At 45.8% G+C, this 19,128-nt stretch overlaps 1 protein-coding gene across 1 annotated transcript in view; it reads left to right on the forward strand.

The window, feature by feature from the left end:
- The window catches only part of ARMH1 (armadillo like helical domain containing 1), an 81,565-nt gene that overhangs the window by 2,827 nt on the left and 59,610 nt on the right, over positions 1–19,128 (forward strand). Inside the window, exons 2-3 of the mRNA XM_068539747.1 lie at positions 12,626–12,738; positions 13,761–13,988. Coding sequence (XP_068395848.1) covers positions 13,783–13,988 — 206 coding nt within the window. The 5' untranslated portion in view covers positions 12,626–12,738; positions 13,761–13,782. The remainder of the gene's footprint in view (positions 1–12,625; positions 12,739–13,760; positions 13,989–19,128) is intronic.

Here is a 19,128-nt window from a genome sequence, read left to right on the forward strand (position 1 = left end):
ACTACACTTTTAAGAAGTTTGGCTCTTTAAGAGGCAAAAAGAGAGAAGAAAATAGCTGGAAGGAGAGGCAGGTTTTTATTCAGATGGGAGAAATGCTGTTGGCATGGATCCAGCATAGAGAAAAAGATAATATTATAGGGAAAAAGAGGTAACAGAGAGTGGCGCCCCCGAAAAAGAATAAGGTAGGGCAGCAGTCCCCAACCTTTTTGGCATCAGGGACCGGTTTGGTGGAAGACAATTTTTCCATGTATGGGGCAGAGGAGAGGATGGTTCAGGCGGTAACGCGAGCGGTGGGGAGCGATGGGGAGCGGCAGATGAAGATTCGCTCCTTTGCCTGCCGCTCACCTCCTGCTGTGCGGCCCGGTTCCCCGGGGGGTTGGGGACTCTTGAGTAGGGGATCCAAAGCATTAGTGGAGAAGTTCACTTAGAGGGACATTTGCACTGTGACAGAAAGGAGGCATGTGAGATTAGTACATTAGTAGATTTGGTGGCAGGAACTTGAGAGAATTCTTCTATGGTGGTTCCTATTTTTTCTATGGAATAAGGACATGGTATCAGCCAGGGAGAAAGGGACTGGAGATGATTTGCAAGATTTGAGACCAGCAGAGAAGGATTGAAATAGCTGCAGTGGAGAATGGGAGCAAGATAACTGAGGTAGCATACAGCTTTCTGGGCAGTTATGAGCCCTATTGAGGTTGGTGACCATTATTTTGTAGCAGCAGCAGTCTGCATGGTTGTGTGCTATGTATTTTTCCGCCAACAATATTCAGCCATCTACTGGTGGCTGCAGAGAGGTGAATTGAGTTGATCCAGGTTTGAATTTTATCAGGTGGATGAAATGGAAGGACAAAGGACAAGGAAGTTGAGGATCCTGGCAAAAGAGTGGTTGAGATGGTGGATCTTAGACCCTAAACTGTATAGGAGAGAGTAAAAGTGTTATGGGCTGGAGGTCCCAATGAAGTCAGAGAACCCATACCTTGGAAACAGTTGAATGAGAGAGTTATGATGAGAAAGTGGAGTAATGAAGTTTGAGTAGTTTCAAGTGATGACAGGGTCCAGGGTATGGCCATGGTAGCAGGTGGCCAAAGTGGAATACAGAAGACAGCCAAGATGTTGACATGGCCATTGAAATCCCCCCAGATGATGGCAGGACTTGAGGAGGGAAAAGGGAAGAGGATGCTTGTGAGCCAGGTACCAGTAAAGCAGGTTGTTCTGGAGTCTGTAGATGACAGCAAGAGGAGGGGCAAAGGTCAATACAGCTGAATGGCATGACCCTAAAGTAGCAAGGGTTTTTACAAAGAGCAGGTAGAATAGGAACTGAATTGGACTTTGGTGGGGAGACATTAGCCCCTCTCCCAGTCCTGAGATCCCTGGGGTTTAAGAGTATAAGCAGCCTCCTCCAGGGTCGGCTATGCAGAAGTGGCGCCCTGAGGAAGAGCCAGCTTCCGGGGCAGGCTGGAGGTGGGTAGAGTGAGTGTGGAGCCGCTAAGTGTGGAGGAGACTTTGCTGATCAGAAACAAAAGTTTTCCAGGGAAGAGTAAGAAGGTTGGGAAGGGAAGGAAGGACAGGAAATCAGGTCAAGGAAGATGAAGCATAGAGCAATGAAGGGGTGAGGAGAACATGGGCAGAGAGACTATGGTTGACCTAGAGAGTTACATTTTGTGGGGAGCGCATGAAGCCAGGCCTGTGGAGTGGAGCTGGGGGCAGAAGTGAGTCTGGGGAGAGGAAAAGGGGGTCCATGGGTAGAGAATGAGGGTAGGTCTGGGAAGCTGGTGACGGCAGTAGGTTTTGCAGGAAGGAGATGGGGAAAATGGTCTATGGAAACAGGATGGAGGGAATGGTGGCTGGCTGTGGGGAAGAGATGGGGCAGATGGGGTCTGTGAAGAGGGTATGAGTGGGGAGCAGAAGGAATTTGTCACTTTCTTCTCTATGAGAAGAAAGTGACAAATTGTGTTGCATTTGGCCCTGAGGTGGAAGTAAAGGCCAGGACACCCTCTTTGGCTGGGCCTGAAGTTGAAAGGAGAATGTTTCTGTCTCTGTCTCTGTCTCTTCTCCCTCTCTCTCTGAATGAGGAGCTGAGAGTGAAGAGTCGGGTTGGGAGAAGGCCTCTGTCCCATTGTGCAGGTGGAACCCGCAGGAACAGGAGACAGTGACTGCCTTATCTCCGAGGCCATGTGGGGACAAGGAGCCAGGCTGGCAGCCCATGCCCTGGAGGCTTCTTGCTTTTAGAAATGTGTCTTGATTTAGGAGGAAAAAAGCGCTCTGAGAAATTTTATTTAGAAACGAAACCTAGTGACCTTTTGATTTTTAATACCTCTTCTCACTTGTTGCTAAGGACCTCTGGCTTAGTACAAGAGCTGAGGGTTTTGAGATTTCTGTGATTTTCGTTTCCTGGCACGAAGAAGAACCATTTGGCTGCTATAGAAATGATTTATGGATGAGTCCAGATTTATTAATCACCTCTGAAGATGGAGAGGAAATTAAAAACAAAGAGTCCACTCTGGGCTGAAGACAAAGTAGGTTTGTCGTCCTTGCAGAAGACCTTGCCAAGGTTAGAAGGCCACAAACAAACCAATTTGGACTGAGGTTCCTAATCCAGATTTTAATTTCATGTGCTTTGATTTTTTCAGACCATTTTCTCTCCAAGGTAAAATAATGACCATTTTAATTGGCTGCCACTTACAGAGAGTTTCCAATAAGCATGATGGCATACGTATATTTTTCTCTGGCATTCTGGGTGTGCTCTGGTTCTTATGATCAAGCTGGTGAAACTGACTTTTACTGCATGCTGCATGCCGTGATCAGTTGACTATAAATTAAATCCTCTTTTCCAAAAGCCATTATCCATTAGTGCTAATTTGTTTGCTTCTCATTTCCACTGATCATTAGAGTCTCTGGTTGTGAGCACCAAATTGGAAATGATTTCTTTGACATTTCAAAAAATTTTCTCTCCTTCTTGAATGCCATTTGGCTGCAGCTAAAGAACAGTATGGTTTGCAGAGGAACAGTTCACTCCAATTACAATTTAACTGACCGTTCATGGCACTGAATCCCTGTCCTCAGTGTCCAAAGATGACACCGCTGCTGACATTGCTATTTCCTGTCAGCTGTAAAATGCCTCATAGACTATGCACTGGCCTTCTTGGATGGAGATTCTGCCACTCTGCACATGGCAGCTTTGGGAAGTTGGTAGTTTTATGGACCTACATATCATGAACATTCAGATATAACTGTCTAAACGGGAGCTGGCTGATTTCTTTACTCATTCACCCAGCGAGCATTTATTAAACATCTATTTTGTGCCAGGCATTAGGCAGGCCCTGGGGACATAGAGACAGGGAGGACCAACCCCTGCCCTTGAGGAACTCACACTCTAGTGGGAGGGACAGTGAAGTTTTACAGCATAGCAGGAGAAGAGGTGGCATAAGTGGGACCACAGACCTGAGAACCCCTAGCTGTCTTGGGGAATTAGCCAAAGGGCAAAAAGGAGGCTGGCCATTCCTGATGGCAGAGCAGGGTTGAGATACAAGTGGGCCCTGGAAGGGCCTGGGGAGTTGAGAATTTGGTGTCTGTTGCAACGTGGAAGTGACTGCAGATGAGGCAAGGCTGGGGTCAAGTTTTGAAGGATCTTGTATGCCACATTGAGTTCAGACTTTATCCTGTAGGCCAGAAGGAGAAATTTGGGGGTGAAGAAGGGAGGAAGTGTAGAAGCTTGAGGGAAAGTCTTTGTTTATGTATTTGTTGGGGTTGACAGAGATCGAGCAAGTTTAGGAGGAATCAGAGGAGATAGAGAGATTAAATATAGAGGGGCGGAATCTAGTGCACACCGAAAGGCTGCGTGCCCATGTGGTGAGGTTAAGAATAGAAGGAGAGGACTTCCCTGGTGGCGCGGTGGTTAAGAATCCGCCTGTGCAATGCAGGGGACACGGGTTCAAGCCCGGGTCCAGGAAGATCCCACATTCCGTGGAGCAACTAAGCCCATGCGCCACAACTACTGAGCCTGCACTCCAGAGCCCGTGAGCCACAACTGCTGAAGCCTGCATGCCACAACTACTGAAGCCCACACGCCTAGAGCCAGTGCTCCGCAACAAGAGAAGCCACAGCAATGAGAAGCCCGCGCACAGCAACGAAGACCCAACATAGCTAAAAAAAAAAAAAAAAAAAAAAAATGAATAGAGGGAGAAGGAGTTCCCTGGTGGCCTAGTGGTTAGGATTCCAGGCTTTCACTGCCGTGGCCCGGGTTCAATCTCTGGTCGGGGAACTGAGATCCCGCAAACCACGTGGCACAGCCCCCCCAAAAAAAAATGGAGGGAGAGAAGGGAGTTGCTCCTGATGGGCCCTGTTTTTTTTTTTGTTTTTTTTAAATTTATTTATTTATTTATTTATTTTTGGCTGTGTTGGGTCTTCGTTTCTGTGCGAGGACTTTCTCTAGTTGCTGCGAGCGGGGGCCACTCTTCATCGCGGTGCGCGGGCCTCTCACTATCGTGGCCTCTCTTGGTGCAGAGCACAGGCTCCAGACGCACAGGCTCAGTAGTTGTGGCTCACGGGCCTAGTTGCTCCGCGGCATGTGGGATCTTCCCAGACCAGGGCTCGAACCCGTGTCCCCTGCATTGGCAAGCAGATTCTCAACCACTGCGCCACCAGGGAAGCCCGGGCCCTGTTTTCTCTGTGAAGTAGGAAGCAAGGTTATCTGGGCGTCCTCCCTGATTCCTCCCCCTTTCATCCTCCACAGTCAGTCACCAGGTCCTGTCGCTCCTTCCTATGTGGCGTTTCTACTTCTCTCCAACCCTAGTGTCATCAGCATCTTTTGCCGAGATTATGGGAACAGCTTCCTAACTGGTGCCCTGCCTCCAGTCTTGCCCCTTTCTGATCACCTTTCTACACTAGAGTCAAGATGCTATTCCTAGAACAAAGTCTTTTCTTGTCACTCTTGACTTAAAGCCCTTGACTTAAAACCCTCACGTTGCCCTCAGGGTAGAGTGCTGACCCTGCAGCAGAGCATCAAGGGCCCCTTGTTCTCTGGCCTGCACCCGTTTTCCCAGCCTCGTCTCTTGCCGCTTCCATCCTCATACTGTGCTCCAGCCACTCTGAACAATCTCAGCAATGAAAATAAGAACTAAGCTTTATTGAGGGTTTCCTATATGTTAGGCAGTTTGTTGACCCTTATGAGGGTCATGATACCTTATGAGGTATTATTATCCCCTCTTCTCAGGTAAGAGAACTGAAGCCTGGAGAGGTTAAGTCATTTGCATAAAGTCACACAGCCAAGAGGTGGAAGATCATCCAACTCCAGTGTCTGTGTTCCTAACCACTACGCAACACTGCCTTCCACTCGCAATTCTTTAAATATACCTTACACTCGCACGCTTCTGAGCCTCCACATATTTTATTCCCTCTACCTGGAGTACAGCTTCCTCACCTCTTCACTTGGCTAGCTGCAGATGCCTTTCAGCCTGGATGGCATCTCCTCTGGAAATCTTCCATAACAGCCCGCACCCCAACTAAGGCTGGGTTAGGTGTCCCTCGCTCACATTCCCAAAGTATCCTGTGCTTGCCCCATCCTAGCGCTTACCACACTATTGGACTTATAATGGTTTATTTACAGGGCTCTATGCTACCCCCAAACTGCATACCCTTTGAGGGAAGGAACTCTGTTTTGTTCTCACAATTATCCCTAGAGGCCTAACCCAAGGATGGGACACACTTGTCTCTCAGTATTTGTTGACTTTCATGTTGAATGGAATTGCTGATAGTAAGGTTGGCAGTGGGGCAGAGGGACTCCTAGTCACGTCGGAGACAATTTACTGAGGATTTACATACAGTGTGACAGGCACTGGAAACTGAAAGATGGGATGGCGGGAGGCAGCAGCCAGGGATGCAGGCTGTCCAAGAGAAGATGTCAGGGTGGAGAGGCATCAGGGAAGAAAGCCTTTTGAGCAGGAGGGATGGTCAGTGATGTTAGTTGTTGCAGCAACAGAACAAGTAAACAAAGGACTAAGATGTCCTCATTGACCTGGACAGTTAGGAGGTTATCAGAGACATGGCTGAATGTGCAAGCAAGTGAACGGGGAGTGGAGAGAAGCAGAATTGCAGTGGGTTGAGGAGAGACTGGTCCGTGGAGGATCAGAAAAGAGTGTGTAGACTGTTTTTAAGAAGCTTTTCTGTGAAGGGAGAAAACCAGAGAGGTGACTGCAGGGGGACAAGAGGGTGAGGTAAGTGGTTTTTGTTTTCATTTTTGCTTATTTTTGTTTTAGGATAGGCAAGAATTAAGTAAGTTAACAAGAAAAAATGCCTAATTAAAGAGAGCAGTTGAGGATCCAGGGGAAGAGGGAGTAGTGGATGGAGTGGGGGCTCTAAGGAGGCAGGATGGGTGGGTGTAGAGCTCTGGTAAAGGGGTAAAGAAGGAAAAGAGAAGGATGGGTATGGATACCATAACGTGGGAAGAAGGAAGAGACTGTGAGGACGTTTCTGCCTAATGGCCTATAACTTTTTTGTGAAACCCAAGAGTAGATCTCCTGAGAACAGATGGAAGAGGTGGGAGGGTAAGGAGCTCGGAATTGTAGACTTCCCAGGCTATTCACAAAGTTTAGGCTGTGGACCATGAGTGTGGATGCTGGATTGGATGAAGGTCACCAGAGTCCAGATTTTGTGCCTCTCCTACAAGCCCCAGCAGACCCTGGGATTTACCCCCATGAGAGCACTTTACACTTTTCAGTAAAATCATCTGGTTCCCTTTCTCTCTACTCCACCAGTTTGTAAGCACCTTTTTTTTTTTTTTTAAACATCTTTATTGGAGTATAATTGCTTTACAATGGTGTGTTAGTTTCTGCTGTATAACAAAGTGAATCAGCTATACATATACATATATCCCCATATCTCCTCCCTCTTGCGTCTCCCTCCCACCCTCCCTATCCCACCCCTCTAGGTGGTCACAGGGCACCGAGCTGATCTCCCTGTGCTATGCAGCTGCTTCCCACTAGCTATCTATTTTACATTTGGCCACTCCATGCCACTCTCTCACTTCGTTCCGCTTACCCTTCCCCCTCCCCATGTCCTCAAGTCCATTCTCTACATCTGCGTCTTTATTCCTGTCCTGCCCCTAGGTTGTTCAGAACCTTTTTTTTTTTAGATTCCATATATGTGTGTGTGTGTGTGTGTGTGTTAGCATATGGTATTTGTTTTTCTCTTTCTGACTTACTTCACTCTGTGTGACAGTCTCTAGGTCCACCCACCTCACTACAAATAACTCGTTTCTTTTTATGGCTGAGTATATATGTGCCACATCTTCTTTATCCTGTCGTCTGTCGATGGACACTTAGGTTGCTTCCATGTCCTGGCTATTGTAAATAGAGCTGCAGTGAACATTGTGGTACATGACTCTTTTTGAATTATGGTTTTCTCAGGGTTGTAAGCACCTTGAGGGCAAAAAATATATTTGTTATGTTGACCAATGCCAGTCCCAGTGCTTGGCTAGGAGTGGCACCCAGGACATCTGTTTAATTAATTACTGTGTGGGGTTAAGGAAATTAAAATGCTTATTATGAGCACAGTGTGTTGGATGTCAATTTAAATAACACTTGTTGAATATCCATGATGTGCCAGGGACGATGCTGGCCAAAATTACGAAGATGGAACAGGTTGATGCTGAAATTGCCTAGCAGCTCATGGGTAAACAGGAGGACTTGGGTGCAAGAGGGAATGGCAAGTAAATCAGCACTGGGGCAAGGGAGACGGGGAAGGACAGGACGCCTGACCTCAGAGGAAAAGAAATGATTGAGAAACAGTATGAGGACTTTATTTTTTTTTTATGAATTTATTTATTTTTGGCTGTGTTGAGTCTTCATTGCTGTGCGCGGGCTTTCTCTAGTTGCGGCGAGCAGGGGCTACTCTTCATTGAGGTGCACGGGCTTCTCATTGCGGTGGCTTCTCTTGTTGCGGAGCATGGGCTCTAGGCGCGTGGGCTTCAGTAGCTGTGGCTCGAGGGCTCTAGAGCGCAGGCTCAGTAGCAGTGGCTCGAGGGCTCTAGAGCACAGGCTCAGTAGTTGTGGCTCACGGGCTTAGTTGCTCCGTGGCATGTGGGATCTTCCCGGACGAGGGCTCGAATCCGTGTCCCCGGCATTGGCAGGCGGATTCTTAACCACTGCGCCACCAGGGAAGTCCCAGCAGTATGAGAACTTTAGAGAATGGTGTGTGAAGCATGGGGAAGCTGGCAGCCTTCCCTTAGTTCCTACTGGAAGCAGTGACATGGGGGGCGGGGTAGCGGGGACAGACTCATATTTCAGGTGTGGCAAAACTTAGATGGAAGACGTTCTTCGGCCTGAATGAAGAAGGGTGATGGGGAACAACTGGAGAGTTTTAAGCAGGGAAATATGCCCGATTTGTATTTTTTAAAGAATCTCACATCACTACCTGGAGAATATAGCCAATATTTTGTAATAACTGTAAATGGAGTGTATCCTTTAAAAATTGTATAGAAAATAAAGCGCATTTTATTTTATTGTTTTTTTTTATTTTATTTATTTATTTATTTATTTATGGCTGTGTTGGATCTTCGTTTCTGTGCGTGGGCTTTCTCTAGTTGCGGCAAGCGGGGGCCACTCTTCATCGCGGTGCGCGGGCCTCTCACTATCGTGGCCTCTCTTGTTGCGGAGCACAGGCTCCAGTCGCGCAGGCTCAGTAGTTGTGGCTCACGGGCCCATTTGCTCCGCGGCATGTGGGATCTTCCCAGACCAGGGCTCGAAGCCGTGTCCCCTGCATTGGCAGGCAGATTCTCAACCACTGCGCCACCAGGGAAGCCCAGCGCATTTTATTTTAATGATATAAAAAGAAGACTGTCGCATCACTGTGGAGGTTAGGTTGGGGTAAACCCGAAGATCAGTTAGGAGGCTGTTGCAGCGATCCATGTGAGGGATGGGGGTGAACTACAACAGTGGCAGTGGAGATGAAGCTAAATAGACTGATCTGAGGGAGATTTAGGTGGTATAATAGGCAGAACCTGGCAGCAGATTGGATGAGGAAGGCAAGGGAGAGGACTACATCAACATAGCTCTTGAGTGACTAGGAGAGTGGTAACAGTCACTGAAATAGGACCAACATAGGGAAAGGAGCAGGGTTGAGGGCTTGATGAGTTCAGTTTGGGACTTATGGATTTGAAGAGTGTGTCAAACCTACCAAGGAAGACGTCTGTGGTCATTTAATCATATTCTCAGCCTGGGAGGGAGGCCCAGGCTGAAAATATGGATTTGGGAGTCATAAAGCCTACAAATGTAATATGAACTCTTGAAAGTGGTACGTTTCTCCCCTTTTCCCAGTTTTCTTTCCTTAATTCTTTTTAAAACTGTACTTATTAGGTTTTAGGGTTTTTTTTTTTTTCAATCATCATCAAATCTTATTTTGAAGAAAAGTTGAGATTAAAATAAATATGTGGCTGTAGTCTCTTGATTAAACATGGCTGCCCCCCTGTATTTCCCCCTACCTCTCAAAACCTTGCTGACTTAACACTAAAGATAAATATGTGGCTGTAGTCTCTTGATTAAACATGGCTGCCCCCCTGTATTTCCCCCTACCTCTCAAAACCTTGCTGACTTAACACTAAAGAAATATAAAAGGTATTAAGTTACAAAAGCTCAGAGAAGGAGGCAACAGCAGATGAAAGTCAACAGATATATGGAAGTAGAAGGCAGGTGGGGGAGTGTTACCTGGCTTGAAACATCCTAAGAAGTTACAAACCAGCTGCCAACCAGGGGAGATTACCAACAAGAAGCAAATCAGCTCACCCAGTTTAATCTCCAAGACGCTTAATGCCTTGGAAGCATGAGTTACTCCAGAAGGTCAGCAATGAGGTACAGGGCTAAACATGGGGGCTTGGCTGGAGTCTGTGTGCAGAGCACTTTGCTGCGGCCCCAGAGCTCCGCTCTCAAAAGCCAAACGACTACTCTAAACTCTCTTGCTGCATAAGGAGGAACTCTGGAGGCCTCCATACTCAGGGACTTCAGGCAGGGTTTGAAGGGCAGGGATGAGATACAGGGTGGAAAACTGAGGGATGGAGGGAAGATTTACACACTACATGGTGGCAGCCCTAGTCCCTCCCCCACCCCACCCCCAGGATGCCAGCAGCCAGGCACTTAGCACCCCTACCCTCTCATCCTCCCTGGGAAAGTAGAAAACTCTTCTCCAGAGGCCCTGAGAACCTCAGGTGGGGAAAAAAGAAAAAAAAAAAAAAAAAACCCTCCACTGACTGACATTTGTGAGTTTCTCAATGAAAAGTCTAGTTGTTGCCTGTTAAAGAAATTTTCAAAAACTGAAGGACACAGCACGGAAGGCTTAATATAATAACTGTAAAAGACCTGCACCAAGGCATATCACCGTACAATTTCAGAAAAGGTTTTCAAAGCATCAAGAGTGAAAAAACAAGCCACAGACAAAGGCACAGAAATCAGAATGATGTCAGATTTCTCAACAGCAACCCTGGGATGCTCAATCGAGGGAAGCTTGTTCTAACCTGGAATTACACACCCAACCAATCTGACATGAGGTCAGAATACTCTCAGATTTTCAAGAACACAGAAAAAAATTCATTTTTTAGGAAGCTACTGGAGAATGTGCTTCAACAAAATGAGAGAGTAAACCAAGGAGGATAAGGTGGATCCAGGAAATAGGGCAATAGACAGAGAAGACAGGCAAAAGGAAATCCCAGGACAACATTTGTACGCCAGGCTTAGCAAGCAGCCAGTCCAAACTGGAGCAGAAAGACAGACGTCCTTGGGACAGAGTTCTCCAAGGAGAAGATGGGACTGATCAGTTAGGGGTTGAACATTCAGAAAGATCATTGCTATGTGTTTGGAATATTTGGAAGAAAACAGCTCTAGTACTTAGAAAATTAAACAATTGAAAAAAGAAACAATTATGGGGGCTTCCCTGGTGGCGCAGTGGTTGAGAATCTGCCTGCCAATGCAGGGGACACGGGTTCCAGCCCTGGTCTGGGAATATCCCACATGCCGCGGAACAACTAGGCCCGTGAGCCACAACTACTGAGCCTGCGTGTCTGGAGCCTGTGCTCTGCAACAAGAGAGGCCACGATAGTGAGAGGCCCGCACACCATGATGAAGAGTGGCCCCCGCTTGCCACAACTAGAGAAAGCCCTCGCACAGAAACGAAGACCCAACACAGCCAAAAATTAATTAATTAATTAATTAATTAAAAAAATAAAATAAAATAAAGCTTCTTAAAAAAAAAAAAGAAAGAAACAATTATGAACTCCAGGTAAAACCAACTTGTAAGAGAAGGAAAACGTAATAGTAGTTTACAGCTTGAATGAACAGTGTTTATTTACTTGGTCAATAATGTAAACACTATTGATTTAACTATAAATTGTGGAAAACTATATTGTGAGAATGAGGGGAGAAAAATGGGGGTTAGAGTGGTGCAAGAGAGCTAATTCCTCAGAATTAGAAATAAATAGTGCCTAAAATTGACGAATCAACTAATAGTAATGTATTAGTTTGCTAGGGCTGCCATGACAAAGTGGCACAGGCCAGGTGGCTTAAACAACAGAAATTTATTATCTCACAGTTCTGTACCTCTGATAAAGGTGTCCAAGATCAAGGTGTCACAGGATTGGTTTCTTCTGAGGCCTCTCTCCTTTGCTTGCAGATGGCTGCCTTCTGGTGTCTTCAGATGGCCTTCCCTCTTTATGTGTCCGTGTCCTAATCTCCATTTATAAGGATACCAGTTATGTTGGATTAGGGCCCACCCTGATGACTTCATTTTAACTTAATTACCTCTTTAAAGACCCTATCTCTAAATAGAGTCACATTCTGAGGCACTGGGGATTAGGGCTTGAACATATGGATTTGTTGAATTCAGCCCATAGCAAGTAGTATAAACTCATTATTTGGACAAATAGAAGTAACTCCAGAAGAAATAGCCAAAAGAGTTGAAAGTGGTTGCCTCTGGAGTGAGACTGGAGGATGGAAAAGGGGGAGGCAGGTACTATTTAACTCTTTTACTTTGTCAGGTGGGCAGTGGGGCCTTGAACCCAGTCTGACTCTAAATCTCATGTTCTTCCCCACTACTATGAGATTTGGAGCTCCTCCAGGCCAGGGCAGTGCGGTGCGCCTCTTCACACCTCCCTCAGCACCTTGCACAGTGCTTTACTACATATATATGACTTACAGCTGTATCACTATGACTTTAAAGCTGCCATTTGTCAGTTTTCTTTTCCTGTTTAAAAAAAAAAAAAAGCTGATGGGGAAGACAGATCCAAGGAAACCTCGAGGGGCCATAATATGCAGCATCCAGCTGAAAGTTTCCCACCCTTGGTGTTCTAGAATCGTTGGGTGCATCTCTGATAGCACTTTGAGTTTTGATCCTAGAAACAAACGGTCCAACCACGGCAGGGGAGGGGCACAGGCTGCTTTCCTGCTGTTGGTGGTGTATCAACCCTTCCTTCCTGGGGTCTTCAACAGCCACTCATCCCCATTTTCTTGAGTCCATTTTGGCTGTTAAAGGTGGCCATGGCCTCTGTAAGTTATTCTCAGACTTAGGGCTATAATGTCATTCACAATGATTGATGCCTGATCCCATGAGGGGTTTTGGTCATTTTTGTGTTTCGGTTGATCCACAGTTGTTCACCTGGCTGTTAAGGCTGACAGGATATTGTGGTTGGCTCCATCCCTGAGGCTACGTGGACGCCCTTCCTGGGAGCACATACCCGGTGTCCTCTGGGGAGCAGTGGAGGTTGGTGTGTATGTCTGTCTGTCTTAGCATGCCTCAATTGCTTCCTGATAAAATTCTGAGAGTTGGGCCCCATCAATATCTCAAATACATGTGAGGAAACGTTAATTTAGAATCAATTTTAAGATGTTTCAGACTGTAAAGTCCTTTTAACTATATCTCTGGCGAAGATGTAGAAGCACTTTATGGGACTGTAAATTTCATGTTGATCAGTCTTCGTGAAATACACATCTCCCCTACACACAAGCTGTTTTCTCCATATCAGTCATGGCCCTGCAAGTAATGTTTCACAAATATTCTGTAAATCACAGAAAACTCCATGATAATGTGAAGTATGACTTTCACTTGTCTGTTAGACAAAAGAATCACACATGCCTCTCTCCCATCAGCACTAACATTTGTTATGGATAATAACACTTTCAATCACAACTATTTTTGGAAAACGGGTTTATTTTAAACCTTCCCTCCCCCACTGAAAACACTCTTCCAAGGACACAGACTCCTACAAACCACAGCCCATTAATCTGACTATGGAATGAGAACTTTTTCTTCCCACTAACTTTGTTTAAAAGTTGTTTTTAAGAGAGTTAGTCTAAAGGCCACAGGTACAAGATTAAGGAGCATTTTACCTTGGCTGATTGGCGTAAGAGGGGGCTGGGTCTCTAAAGGCCCAGGCTCTGATGCTGTGTGAGGTGAGGGCCAAGAGAGGCTGTGGTTTTAGGCAGCATCTGCATATCACCTGGAGCCTGTGGTCCTTTTAGCTGCGGGCACCAGCAGAGAAGCCAAAGAGCTAAAGATTTATACTGTATATTCTTAATTCCATGACAACACGGCTGGATCCTCCCTGTTCAAGTAGCAGGTGACCAGTCCTAGAGGTGTATTTTGAACGTCACTACACCCGTGAGGGTGACAGAGGCTCACCCTGCCTCCAGATGATTGCTGGAAAAGCAAAACTCACAGAGTAACTACAGGCCTTGCATGGTTCTGAGTACTTTGGTAACCTGTCTGTTTTCCCTCCTCCGTAGCCAACTTCAGGACTCACTGATCATGACTTCTGTAAAGGAGCAGGCAGCAATTAGCCGGCTCTTGAGTTTTTTACAGGATTGGGACAATGCTGGCAAAGTCGCAAGGAGTCACATCCTCAACAATTTCATTGAAACCAACCAAGGCAAGACTGCCCCTGAGCTGGAACAGGAGTTTTCCCAGGGAGCCAGCTTGTTCCTGGTCCGCTTGACCACCTGGCTTAGACTCACGTATCCTTTGCTGAACAGGAAAACAAATAGGCAATCTTCAAAAGAGAAAAGGAACAAAGATTGTCGAGGGAGCTCTTCTCCTGATTCTCTCTCAGATTTTAGAACAGGACATCTAGTGATCAAAATACCATCCCTGAAGTCAAGAACTCCCTCAACATCCTGTCTTCCCAATCTATAAATATATCCTCATTCTCACTGCTAACCTCTCTTGCTCCCATCAGAGTTGAAGTGGGTGTTCCTTGTCTAGGACTAATACTCTGTCTGTGTTGCGCTTGAATCCCCTCCCATCTCCCCAAGGACTTTATTCGTTCTCTCCTATAGCCTTCACTTTTGCCTCATTACCAGCTTTTTCATCAGCATTTATGTATGCTCAAATCTCTTCCACCTTAAAATTTTAATTCAATCCTTGTCTGGAACCTATATTCCACCTTGCTTCTGCCCTTCGTGCTGAAGCCTGTTGAAAAGGCTGTTGACCTTCCCCGCCTCCCTTTCTCCTACACCCACTGCAGCCTGACTTCTGTCCCCTCCACTCCACTGACGCAGGTCTTCCAAGGTTACCAATGCTTTTCTAATTGTGAAACCCAGTGGCCACATCCTCAGACCTTATACGTGACCTCTCAGTGGCATTTGTCAGCCAACCATTCCCACTTCTCACAACATTCTTCCCTGAAACTAATGTAATGTTTATGTCAATTTTACCTCAATAAAAAAAAAAAGAGAGAGAGAAGGAAAGCAAAAAGAAGCACATATAGACCATATCACCACACACACACACACTCACACACACACACTGTCACACACTTCCTGTGGTTTCTGATACCAGTTCTCTTGGTTTTCTCCTTTCTTTCTGTCCATCCTGCTCCTCTTCAGCCATGCCTTAAATGTTGGTGTTTGCTGGACTCCAGCCACAGCCCTCTTTTCTGCTTGCTCTCAGCTTCTCCCTAAGTGATCTAGCCACTGTCAGGATGTCAACACCACTCCAGTTTGAGGACTCTCAGATGTGTACCCCACCCACATTCCTCTGGAATCTGAGTTCCATACCTGTTAACCCAGCTGCCACCTCCACTTGTCTCCCACAGACTCTCACGTTTCTGGCTTGGGAAACTAGGCGAATGGGACATCGTTACGTGGGAAGAGAATACAAGGAAAGGAGTGAGTCTGGGGGTAGTAAGTTTGATTTGGGACATGTTGCGTTTGAGGTGCCTGTGCTCAGGAGCCCCAGAAGCAGACTTGGGGCTGAAGACAGATTTGGTGCCCATCATGGTGATAGTTTGAGTCGTGGGTGGATTTCAGGATATTCCTGCTCTGTATGCCTGTAGCACTCCATGGATTCATCTCAGACCCTTTTCTTATGTATTTTTCTCTTTGCCTGAACCCTCTCCCCTTCCCTAAACCTCCTCTTTATTTAACTAATTCCTACTCCATGATTCGGGTCTCAATCCAAGCATCACTTTCTCAGGAAGCCCTTTTCAGAGCCCCAGACTAGCTTAGGTTCCCCTGTTAAATATACTCATGGCACTTCCTCTATTTTAATAGTCATAACATCTTGTTATTACCTGCTTAATATCTCTCTTCCCCCACTGGATTGTAAGCTCTACAAGGGCAGGAATTATATCTGTTCTACTCCTCTCTGTATTTCTAACACCTAACACATGCCTGGCACATAATGGGTACTTAATACATGTTTGTTGAACAAGGGAATGAATGAATCAGAGACTCTGAAGCTAAGCAGAACTAAAGGCTTAGGTAAACACAGCTCTCCCTTCTTATAGTTAATCATTGATAAAATTATTAATTAGACTCAGGCCTTGAACACAGTCCGACGGGAATCCACTGAATACATCTCTAGGTTAACCCCAATATTCTCAGACATTAGTGTGCATAAAAGAGGTTTAAAATGCAGATAACCAATCTGCCTCCCCACCCCACCACCAGGTTTTGATTTAGTAGATTAAGGGTGGGTCCCTGGACTCTTTATTTTTCTTTTCTTTTTTTTAAAACTTTATTTATTTATTTTATTGTTTTTTTTAATTGGAATAAAATTGCTTTACAATGTTGTGTTAGTTTCTGCTGTACAGTGAAGTGAATCAGCTCTATGTGCAGCTATATCCCCTCCCTCTTGGACCTCCCTCCCACGCCCCCCCATCCCACCCATCTAGGTCATCACAGAACACTGAGCTGAGCTCCCTGTGCTGTACAGCAGGTTCCCACTAGCTATCTGGGTTTTTTGTTTGTTTTGTTTTGGCTGCATTGGGTCTTCGTTGCTGTGCACGGGCTTTCTCTAGTTGTGGCGAGTGGGGCTACTCTTCATTGCAGTGTGCAGACTTCTCCTTGCGGTGGCTTCTCCTGCTGCAGAGCACAGGTTCTAGGCGTGCGGGCTCAGTAGTTGTGGCTCGTAGGCTCTAGAGCGCAGGCTCAGTAATTGTGGCGCACTGGCTTAGTTGCTCCACGGCATGTGGGATCTTCCCGGACCAGGGCTCGAACCCATGTCCCATGCATTGGCAGGCGGATTGTTAACCATTGTGCCACCAGGGAAGCCCTAGCTATCTGTTTTACACATGGTAGTGTATTTATGTCAAACCTAATCTCCCAGTTCGTCCCACCCTCCCCTCCCCCCTCTGTGTCCTCATATCTGTTCTCTATATCTACGTCTCTCTTCCTGCCCTACAAATAGGTTCATCTGTACCATTTTTCTAGATTCCACATATATGCGTTAATATACAGTATTTGTTTTTCTCTTTCTGACTTACTTCACTCTGTATGACAGACTCTAGGTCCATCTACATCTCTACAAATGACCCAATCTTGTTCCTTTTTATGGCTAAGTAATATTCCATTGTATATATGTACCACATATTCTTTATCCATTCATCTATCATTGGACATTTAGGTTGTTTCCATGTCCTGGCTATTGTAAATAGTGCTGCAATGAACATTGGGGTACATGTGTCCTTTTGAATTATGGTTTTCTCAGGGTATACGCCCAGTAGTGCGATTGCCGGATCATATGGTAGTTCTATTTTTAGTTTTTTAAGGAACCTCCATACTGTTCTCCATAGTGGCTGTATCAATTTAGATTCCCTCCAACAGTGCAAAAGGGTTCCCTTTTCTCCACACCCTCTCCAGCATTTATTGTTTGTAGATTTTTGATGATGGCCATTCTGACCAGTGTGAGGTGATACCTCATTGTAGTTTTAATTTGCATTTCTCTAATAATTAGTGATGTTGAGCATCTTTTCATGTGCCTCTTGGCCATCTGTATGTCAGGACTCTTTCGTTTTCAAAAGAGCCCTGGGTTGACTCTGATGCCAGTGGTCCACAAGTGGTGCTTTGAAAAACATCAGGATCTACAATCTGGCTTTGTCCCCATAACTCATGACACTAACCTCACCAAAATGTTGTCACTAACTTGACAACATTTTCCACTCGACCAAAGGGTGACGTGAGTGAGGCAGCGTCAGATCCTAGCTTTATTTAAAACTTTGATATTTTATTCATCGTGTATTTTTATATTATTTTTTCTTTTTTTAATAATGCAGGAAATATTATTTAGTTACTGAGATTTTGATGCCCCCTCAAATTTCATACCTGAGGGAATTCCCTGACAGTCCAGTGGTTAGGACTCCTTGCTTTCACTGCCAAGGGCCCGGGTTCAATCCCAGGTCAGGGAACTAAGATCCCACAAGCCACGCGGCCAAAAAAAAAAAAAATACATACCTGAAGCAAGTGAGTCACTCGCCTCACACCCTAGTCCCAGCCCTGCTTGACCACTGCCCTTTCTAAAGCTCTCCTCTCTGGACTTCCCTGGTGGTCCATTGGTTGAGACTCCACACTCCCAGTGCAGGGGGCCTGGGCTTGACCCCTGGTCAGGGAACTAGATCCTGTATCCATGCTGCAACTAAGAGTCCGCCTGCCACAACCAAGAAGTCCACACGCCGCAACTAAAATGATCCCACGAGCAGCAACTAAAGATCCCGCACGCCGCAATGAAGATCCCATGTGCCGCAGCTAAGACCCGGTGCAGCCAAATAAATATTTTTTAAAATAAAAAGTAAAAAAAAATAAAGCTCTCCTCTTCTCTCCCTTCTCCCATCACTGTTTCTCTGTCACTGTTGCAGGGTCTTTCCTACCACCCCTTAAATATTAGTGTTTCTAAGAATTCTGTGTTCAGCCCTCTTCTTTTCTAATTTAATTTTATTTATTTATTTATTTATTTTTGGCTGCATTGCGTCTTCGTTGCTGCGCGCAGGCTTTCTCTAGTTGCGGTGAGCTGGGGCTACTCTTTGTTGCGGTGTGAGGGCTTCTCATTGCGGTGGCTTCTCTTGTTGCGGAGCACAGGCTCTAGGGCACGAGGGCTCAGTAGTTGTGGCACACTGGCTTAGTTGCTCCGCGGCATGTGGGATCTTCCCGGACCAGGGCTCGAACCTGTGTTCCCTGCATTGGCAGGCGGATTCGTAACCACTGCACCACCAGGGTAGCCCAAGCCCTCTTCTTTTCTTACTCAATCATTGCACTTGTTAACCGAGGCATTATATTATTCTTCTCCATGTCCTAAGTGCTAATCAGAGCACCCAACATTTAGTGGACACTCAGCCAATGTTTATTAAATGAACCACGCTTTTTTTTTTTGACCACGCTGCGCGGCTCGTGGGATCTCAGTTCCCGACCAGAGATTGAACCCAGGCCACAGCAGTGAAAGCCCAGAATCCTAACCATTATGCCACCAGGGAACTCCCAAACCACGCTTTTAGTATACAGCTGTATATTCAGTTTCTACACCTGGAATTATTCATAATTTCCTAACTTTTTGTGACCTTGTCATACAGGAGAGAAAAGAGACTGGCTGAAGAGACATAGCATTTTGAATCAGTGACCCCCCCACTTCTCCTCCCCACCCCTCCAGTTACGGTGGATTTTAAAGGAAAACAAATCAATATAGCATCATTATGTTTTGTAAAATTGACTGCCACCTAATCCCACATTAGCTTCAAACCCCTTTTTGAAACTTGAACTTCTGGAACCAATCAGTAAAACTAAAGATTTATATATTATAATAACAAAAATTATTAGTTACCGTGTATTGAGTCTTTTTATGCTCTAGGCACTGAACTCTGTACCACACAAATATCTCATTTGAGCC

Source organism: Eschrichtius robustus, chromosome 3 (genome assembly GCF_028021215.1).
Source record: "Eschrichtius robustus isolate mEscRob2 chromosome 3, mEscRob2.pri, whole genome shotgun sequence".
NCBI classification, from domain to species: domain Eukaryota; kingdom Metazoa; phylum Chordata; class Mammalia; order Artiodactyla; family Eschrichtiidae; genus Eschrichtius; species Eschrichtius robustus.